General features: G+C 37.2%; 1 protein-coding gene across 1 annotated transcript in view; it reads left to right on the top strand.

Moving 5' to 3' along the window:
* The window catches only part of opn4b (opsin 4b), a 25,936-nt gene extending 18,263 nt beyond the window's left edge, over nt 1-7,673 (top strand). Inside the window, exons 8-11 of the mRNA XM_016551369.1 lie at nt 1,117-1,303; nt 2,476-2,688; nt 4,906-4,971; nt 6,880-7,673. Of these exons, the coding sequence (XP_016406855.1) occupies nt 1,117-1,303; nt 2,476-2,688; nt 4,906-4,971; nt 6,880-7,032 (619 nt within the window). The 3' untranslated portion in view covers nt 7,033-7,673. The remainder of the gene's footprint in view (nt 1-1,116; nt 1,304-2,475; nt 2,689-4,905; nt 4,972-6,879) is intronic.
* The last annotated feature ends 1,275 nt before the right edge of the window (nt 7,674-8,948 follow it).

The following is an 8,948-nucleotide window of genomic DNA, read 5'->3' as shown; positions in this document are numbered from 1 at the left end:
CCCCCCCCCCCTCCCAGAAATACAGTAAAAAAAATAGTAATATTGTAAAATATTGCAACAATTTAAAATAACTGTTTTCTATTATTTTCTTTTTTTAAATCTAACTCATTCTTTTGATGGCAAAGCTTAATTTTCAACACTCCAGTCTTCAGTGTCACATGATCCTTCAGAAATCATTCTAATATGCTGATTTGGTGCTCATTTCTTATTATTAATAATGTGGAAAACAGTGTTGCATAATTTTTTTATGAAAAAATTTAGAGAGCATTTATGTGAAAAATAATTTTTTTGTAAGATTTTAAATATCTCTCTTGACACTTTTGAGGCTGCTGACCAATCAGAATCGAGGAATGGAACTAACCGTTTTATAAAAAATTATAAACAATGGGAAAAAACCCTGAAAGACATTCAACCAAATCCATTGAATATAATTTTATTTGTGCACCAGATGTTAAAAGCCAAGTGTGTAGCATTTTATTTTATTTTAGTATCATTGAGATACTATTGTGGTTTTTTTATATTGTTTTTTTTTTTTTTTTTTTTTTATTGTAAGAAATTTCTGTTAAATTTTGTAAAATCCTGCCAATATTTTACATTGTGCACTAAAATTTAAATACCCTGGCTGCATATTGAAGCACAGAAGCACAACCGACTCAATAACCAGCATCTCCGGTTTATTACACACCCTAGTTTCCAATACAAAGAGACCTGTCCAGCGAAATGAAACATTGTTGCACAAACATGCACACTGTGTGCTTCAAGGCCAGGCAGACCCAAATCGATCAGAGGTTTTGTGTACAGAGCGCAAGTACCTTGAGATGACAGAGGAAGATTCTGACCTTTAAAAGTCAGATTTACTTCAGATTGATCTGCTCTGGATGCATTGGGCCATGTGCTACTCATAACAGATATGAAGATTAATGCCTCATGATGAAGCACCTAAATGATGAGGCCATCATTTACCCATTCTTATCGCCTGAATATTATGGGATCCTCGTGAAGGACTGATTTGAGCCGTCAAGACTGGTTTTGACGTAGGGCACAATGAGCACAAAAATGCAGTTTAATTTTTCAGTGTTCCTACATCCTTCTTCACATATCACTTCTCTCTCTCAGGTCTGCCATTGCAAAGTATATACCATGTCTAGGAGTGCTGCTATGTATACAACGTAGAGACCGGTTCAGCAGCAGTAGCTTTATGTCCACACGACGCTCCACTTTGACTAGCCAGTCTTCAGAGGCCAGCAGCCACCTGCACCGTGACGGGAAGACACGCTTGTCCTCTGTGTCTGACAGCGAGTCGGTAAGGAAATACCTTAAGGCCAGAAACAAACTCTACACATCTATGTAAACCCAAATTCTGTCAGAAAAATGTGTCAGAACCAGTGTCAGAAATTAACTTGATTTTTAGGGAGAGATAATTGTCCCCTGAAATTGATTTTCAAGGGTGTTTTTTTACCTTTCTGATGACATATTTTTGATTGTACTGTATAACAAAGAGCATGTGGTCATGCAAGAATAGAATATTATGTAATATATCAAATGTTAGGTAATATATACCCAACAGAGGAATTAAATGTGGAGACAATTTTAATATCTGTGAAATTTTGGTCACTTTCAGTAGCATTTTTTGGTTAATTTCTGTCCCTGTTATTACTAATGTGATGAAAGTACTGTACGCATTGCTATAGCTGCATGGGGACATCACCAAGAGAATTTGATAACAGACATTTGAAGGTAACTCTTTGGCCCATTCATGGTTTGTTACCACCCCAGTAATGCAAGTTAAGTTTATTTAAAGAGATAGTTCATCCAAAAATGAAATTTCTGTCATCATTTACCATTTTACTTTTTTATTCTGTGGAGGATTAAAGTATGTATTTTGACAAATGTCAGTGTTTTTATTGATTGATTGATTTTATTGATTGATTGTAAATCCAGTAGAAGTCACCAAATGGTTTGGTCATCAACTTTCTTCACAATAACTTATTTTGTGTTCTGAAGAAGAAAGAAATGTTTAAAGGTTTGGAACAACCTGAGTGTGAGTAAATGATGACAGAATATTATGAAATATATAAAATGTTAGATAATAAGACAACAGAGGAATCCGCCGTGGAGAAATTGTTAATATCTAGGGCATTTTGGTCAATTTCAGTGGCATTTTTGGTTCAAGGTTTGATACTGGCATAGTAATGCACATAAAGTATATTTAAAGGGATAGTTTATCCAAAAAAGAAAATTCTTTCATCATTTCTGTCATCAAATGTATACAGGTTTGGAACAACATGAGGGTGAGTAAATGATGACAGAATTTTAATTTTTAGGTGAAACATGGCCAAGCATTCTCGTTTGTATTGTGTACAGTATGTTTCTGTCCTTCCTCATCCAAAAGGCCACAGCAATCTCACAGTTATTCTTATTGGATTTTTATTTAAGCTGTTTGACCAACATTCAGTGTGTGTTGTTTATGGACAGGGCTGGACGGACACAGAGGCAGATCTCTCCAGCACGAGTTCGCGCCCTGCTAGTCGTCAGGTCTCATCTGACATCCGGAAAGATTTGTCTGACTTCAAGCACAGCAGCTCTCTGAGGCTGAAGGTCAAGAGCAGAGACTCGGGTATCTTCGACAGAACCTCGGCCCAGAGTCTAACTGAGCCAAACTTGAGCCGGACCTGTACATACATCAGCGTAAGTGAGAGTCATATCTCACCTCATTAATCAAAAGCTTTCAAGCTCACACAGCGCTCCTTGATATATGAAATTAGGAAGCCCACATTCATTTTAAATAGGAAACGATCCCATCAGATTTGTTCTTTAATTAAGTTTGAGGGAGATTTGTGCTTCTTCCACGTTTTTAGCAGAGACTCGGGTATCTTCGACAGAACCTCGGCCCAGAGTCTAACTGAGCCAAACTTGAGCCGGACCTGTACATACATCAGCGTAAGTGAGAGTCATATCTCACCTCATTAATCAAAAGCTTTCAAGCTCACACAGCGCTCCTTGATATATGAAATTAGGAAGCCCACATTCATTTTAAATAGGAAACGATCCCATCAGATTTAAAATTCATTTGGAAATTTCATTCCATCTTTCATATCTTGAATACAGTTCACTGCCCTGGTTTCAGCCAGCGTAGTTCTGTAACAAATGAGTGTTCAAGAGTTTGCATAGTTGTATGTGCTATTGATGCTCTTTCTGTGATTTCTTTTCACTGTTCTTTAATTAAGTTTGAGGGAGATTTGTGCTTCTTCCACGTTTTTTTCTCTTAGATGTAGAGGAGCTATCACTTTTCTGAGATCTACACACAGCTTTTTTCGCTTTAACTCAGCAGATGAAGATGTGTTTTTTAATTCAGCCTGGTACTGGTACTGCTTAACAATAATAGATTTTCTGTTTCACTTGAATGATATATCACGAGGGAACCTTATCATTATCTAAAGTTATTATCGAAACTGTATTAAAAATACTCTGACAGAGTTTCATGCACTGCTTATTCAGTGGCATCACTACTGATTCTGCAGCACAAAGCATACAGTACAACCAAAAACATTCAGTGCAACCAGTGTACTCTATATCCCGAACAAATGTCTCCACTTCCTTCAGTGAATCATACATATACAGTGCAACCAGTGTACTCCGTTTCCTGAATGTATGACTTTTATGAGCCGATTCCTTTTAGTGAATCATTCACATACAGCACAACCAATGTAGTCCGATTCCCAAATGAATAACTCTTGTAAGCTAATTTTTAATGAATCAAATACATACAGCACAGCCAGTGCGGTCTGTTTTACAGAACGAATGACTCATATGAGCCGGTTCTTTTTAGTGAAGCAAACACATAAAGTACAACCAGCTTAATCAGATTCTTGATTCTTATGAGCAGGTTCTTTTTAATGATATGGACAACCAGTGCAGTCCTGCATTTTGTCAGTATTATTTAATAAAAATAAATAAATGAAATATGTTACCACATTAAAAAAAATTATTTTTAAAAATCAATTTTTAGATTTAATTTTTAGGTTACATTTATGGCGCTTCTATAAAGAGTGTGTTTTTTTTTTAGGAATAATTGTTGTTTTTTAAATTTAATATTTTATTTTGTAATTTTAAACTATGATCACATGTTTTTTTGTATTTCATAATTTAGCATTTAGAAATGTCTTTTGTATGCAGCTTTATTAGAACAAACTTGTGACACATTTTTGGATTGAGACCCACCATTTGAGAACCACTGATCTGCTTCACTGGAGCGATTGCACAAAATAGAGAGTAATAGTCAGACAATCACTCTCTCATGTTAATGGACCGAGACAAATCCTGCTTTTATGCTTATCATTTACCAGTCAGAAGGATGTATAGTGTCACATTGTTTCTAGTTTCCAGTCACAAAAAACTTTTCTTATGAGTTAAAAAAAAACAGAAGTCAAATCAAATTGATTTGGCTCCTAAAGGCTCCTTTTGTTAATATAATGTTAATCAGGTCATGAGCCAGTAGAGCAAGTGAAAGATTTAGATGGTGCCGTGTGGGTCAGTGCTCGGGGCGTTTCTTTAAAGAGCAGACTTGAATGAGGGTCCATTACATTGAGATTAAGCCTGCTTTAATTCTCCTGCTCTAATCTGCTGGTTTTAAAGCAATAATCCCCATAAACAGAAGCTCAACCCATGTCATCAAGATGAACGGCATTAGTGTGTCCACTGGGTGGCACCTTTTGCTTTGCCCGTACACCTTTCCTTTTTATTGGTCACAGCCCATTTTAAACACTAGGAGGCTGACAATGTGCTAACTTAATCTGTGATTAAAGATATGAACTTTAAGAATGAGAAAGAGAAGTGTTGAACTATGCAACTATGTGAAAAACTCAATCATAAAATTCATTCCTATCTCCTCTCTCCCTCTTTCAGACGGTGAGCGACAAAGATGAGATCTCCATGACTGAGGTCAGCCTGTCCAGTTGTCTTTCGTCCTCTGTAAGTGCTCTTTTTTGGAATGGAATAGTTTCTAAATGATGTTTGAGTTACAATCATTAACACAGGATGCCTGTCACTTCATGTGCTGCTGCAAATGGGAGATCCCGGTAGTTAATAACATGGAAGTGTCTGTTGTCTGGAAATGGACGTGACAGAAGGTCTGTGCATCAGGAAACCAGATTTACATGTGATTATGTAACTAAGAGAAGGAATTTATTTAAATGAATGACACTTTATTCTACAAAGGTCAGATATAGGAGGAGAAATAATAATAATGCAACAGTCTTAGATATTCCTATCAGGACTGAAGTAGATTTCTCAGAGGAAGCTGAAAAACTGTATTTAATTTGCTCTGTAATCTTTTTTGAGGTTGTGTGAGAGAAAACACTGATATGTTTGATTAATGTGGGACTGAAATCACAAAGTCCATTTGTGAAACACAATTTTACTAAACTCTTCAGGGAACACTAGTCCCCTCCAATCAGGTCTACAGTGGTATTACAGCCATGCAGGTCCCATGGTTGTATATGTTCCTATTTATTAATCTTTTGTGTTATGAAGGAGCTGTTTGGTTCAACATAATAAGCATACAGGATTTAGTTAGTCACATTCTGAGGAAGAAAACAGCAATTGCTTGATCCTCAGAGAGAAGGGATACACAAATGCCAGACTTTTAAAAGTGAAACCAACCCACATGAGGTCAAATTAAGCATCCAAATTGTCTTGTGTTCAGACGCAGTGGTGTTGATCAGAGAGGCCGAGCTACACTGCCACAAAGTCACCCCAGTGTGTCATTATTATGGCTATAGCGACTGGAATGTAGCGCTGGAAGCGATAGCAGAAAGCAAACCTGTCAGTGAATGCAAACACAAACTCTAGTCCAGAGAGTTCTCAGCAGATGAAGCTGAAAAACCTTCCTGTATTGCTGAGCATCAACATGACTATGACAAGATTTGGTTCCAATGCACTGTGGGAGTTTTCTTTGAAAAGCAATTCCTATTCCTGCTTATGCACTCCCGGCCTGATCTCATTAAGTATACATATTAATAAAATAAAATGTTTATATATACAGTATCTCACAGAAGTGAGTACACCCCTCACATTTCTGGGGCTGCATGAGTGCTGCCGGCACTGGGGAGCTACAGTTCATTGAGGGAACCATGAATGCCAACATGTACTGTGACATACTGAAGCAGAGCATGATCCCCTCCCTTTGGAGACTGGGCCGCAGGGCAGTATTCTAACATGATAACGTCCCCAAACACACCTCCAGGATGACCACTGCCTTGCTAAAGAAGCTGAGGGTAAAGGTGATGGATTGGCCAAGCATGTCTCCAGACCTAAACCCTATTGAGCATCTGTGGGGCATCCTCAAATGGAAGGTGAAGAAGCGCAAGGTCTCTAACATCCACCAGCTCCGTGACGTTGTCATGAAGAGGACTCCAGTGGCAACCTGTGAAGCTCTGGTGAACTCCATGCCCAAGAGGGTTAAGGCAGTGCTGGAAAATAATGGTGGCCACACAAAATATTGACACTTTGGGCCCAATTTGGACATTTTCACTTAGAGGTGTACTCACTTTTGTGGCCAGCGGTTTAGACATTAATGGCTGTGTGTTGAGTTATTTTGAGGGGACAGCAAATTTACACTGTTATACAAGCTGTACACTCACTACTTTACATTGTAGCAAAGTGTCATTTCTTCAGTGTTGTCACATGAAAAGATATAATAAAATATTTACAAAAATGTGAGGGGTGTACTGTATATATATATATATATATATATTTAGCATGGGTGCATTTAATTGATCAAAAGTGACAGTAATACAAATATTTCACAGTTGTATTACAGTTTCTTAAGCAGCACACCTGTTTTCCACTCACTAACTATCATTTCTCTGTCACATTAAGCCAAATATAGTCTCAGAGAACGTTGATGAGAAAAGACAGTTGGCTCGGATCCCTTCCATCATTGTTACATCAGAGTCCAGCCCCTCCAGACAGCTCCCAGGTGCTTCGGTGGACGCAGCCTCTGTCACTGCGGAACCTGCTGAGATTGACTGAATACGGGCTGCACTACCACTTATTTATACTTCAGGACTCCATCTCAACAGACTCTGGGTCATCTGACTTATCCTTTCCTCCCTTTTGTCTCCTTTACACAGGGCTCAAAAATTAACCTGCATGCAGTCACAACTGACATCTGAAGTGTCATTATTGTTGTACTTTTGCCTGTTTTGAGGTGGAAAATGGGCAACCACAGGCTACAGGGTCTTTATTTTTTTACAAGAGGACACCCTTTAAGGCTTCTTTTAGTGGTGTGGAGATGATCCTCTCCTCTCAGGGATGAATATGACAGTTCTGTGGGAAAAGCAGCAATCAGTGTCTCAGTTATGGTTTGACACTGCTCAGAATATGTATTCAGATACATCCATCCCTGCTTCATCCATAAAAAGGTTGTGCTGTAGGCCATATGAATAAACAGTTCCCTGTGCCTGCACAAGATAACAAATAACACATGATGTGACATGAGTATTCAAACGCCTAGTTTTTACATAGCCAGAAATTTTGGTCAGTGAAATGTAGAGCCCTGTCTACAGGTGTAATCACTCTAGGACAGAAATGTGGATCTTTTAATGTTTCTTTCAAGGTAAAGTGTGTAATTTTGTTATGTACATATGTTAAAATGTTTTAATTGTAATGGCTGATAAATGATAAATGAATGATACTTTACTAATTTGTCTAAATCAATTAAAAATAAAACAATTAAAAAAAAAACATAAAATCAGTCATTCTAAACGATTAAAGTGAATTTAGGCATCATGACATAATGTGCTGTCTAAAAATATATGTTAATTTTCAGATTTGATAAAGATTACATTTATCAAGGCTTTAAACAGATTGACTTTACCTTTGCTGTTATCCAATAACTATAAATCACTAATATTGGGAGATAAATATGGTACAGATAGTTTTGCAACTCTAATTTTAAAATTAAATACAAAATTAAACAATTCAGTTTTAAGTTTTAGGTATTCCCACCAACATCATAATAAATCAAGCACATTGAGAACCAATTACATCTTTCTTGCTGCCGATTTAATAAATTTGTAGATTTTCATTTTGTAGATTTTTTTCCCAACACTGTATGGCCAATACATATTGGCCGTCTCAGTGATCAGCCGTAAAACAGTGATTCTGTCCAAATTCCCTTACATATTATTGGTGGAGTTCCCTTTAAAATCTTAAATGATTCCCTTTGAGCTAAATTGACCTGTTTCCCTTACATATTTGTATATAAATGATTGAACGTTAATATGGATGTGTGCTCAACAAATGATCTTGACTGTATGATTTGTCATGCTTTTGTGTTGTGCCATGTTTCTCTATCCACATGTGAATATTCCCATGGTTGTGATTTACCTGCATGCTTTCTTAATGTAAAATAGGCTCCTTTGAAATATTAGTTTTTAAATGATTCTCACTTTCCATGCAGGCTACAATAACAACAAAACCCATATAAATGTGCAAAAATTGACTGGTCTCAGAGCCTGTGGCTCTAATGAACTGTAGAGGCAGATTTACCTTTCTGCTGGATTTCAGAGATGCTTTAGTGGGATTAATATGCCAGCATCTGGGAGTTCTTAGGGATTAGAGGGGAAACGCTTTTAACGAGATTAGTTTTGGGAAAGTGCTCAGCCAGAACGCTCCATTGCTTTTAAAGGCTGCTGTGTTCTCAAAGTTGCATACACATTCTCAGATAATGGTCTCTGAAGCAGTTCAAATGCACTGTCACTCTCTCTGTCTCTCCTGAGAGATATGTTTACCTTTCCATTTTGAGGTAAATGTGCTTCATAGATTAATTTATGATGTACTATGGGGCAGTGGCGGCTCATGGGTTTTAAAATAGAGGAGGCACACTAATTGTATTGGTCTGGGGATCCTTGCTGATTATTATTATTATTATTATTATTATTATT

This window comes from Sinocyclocheilus rhinocerous, unplaced genomic scaffold (assembly GCF_001515625.1).
Source record: "Sinocyclocheilus rhinocerous isolate Xijiao unplaced genomic scaffold, SAMN03320098_v1.1 scaffold251, whole genome shotgun sequence".
In the NCBI taxonomy this organism is placed as follows: Eukaryota; Metazoa; Chordata; class Actinopteri; order Cypriniformes; family Cyprinidae; genus Sinocyclocheilus; species Sinocyclocheilus rhinocerous.
The sequence above is the reverse complement of the archived record's forward strand: the minus strand, read 5'-3'. Positions and strand labels throughout refer to the sequence as shown.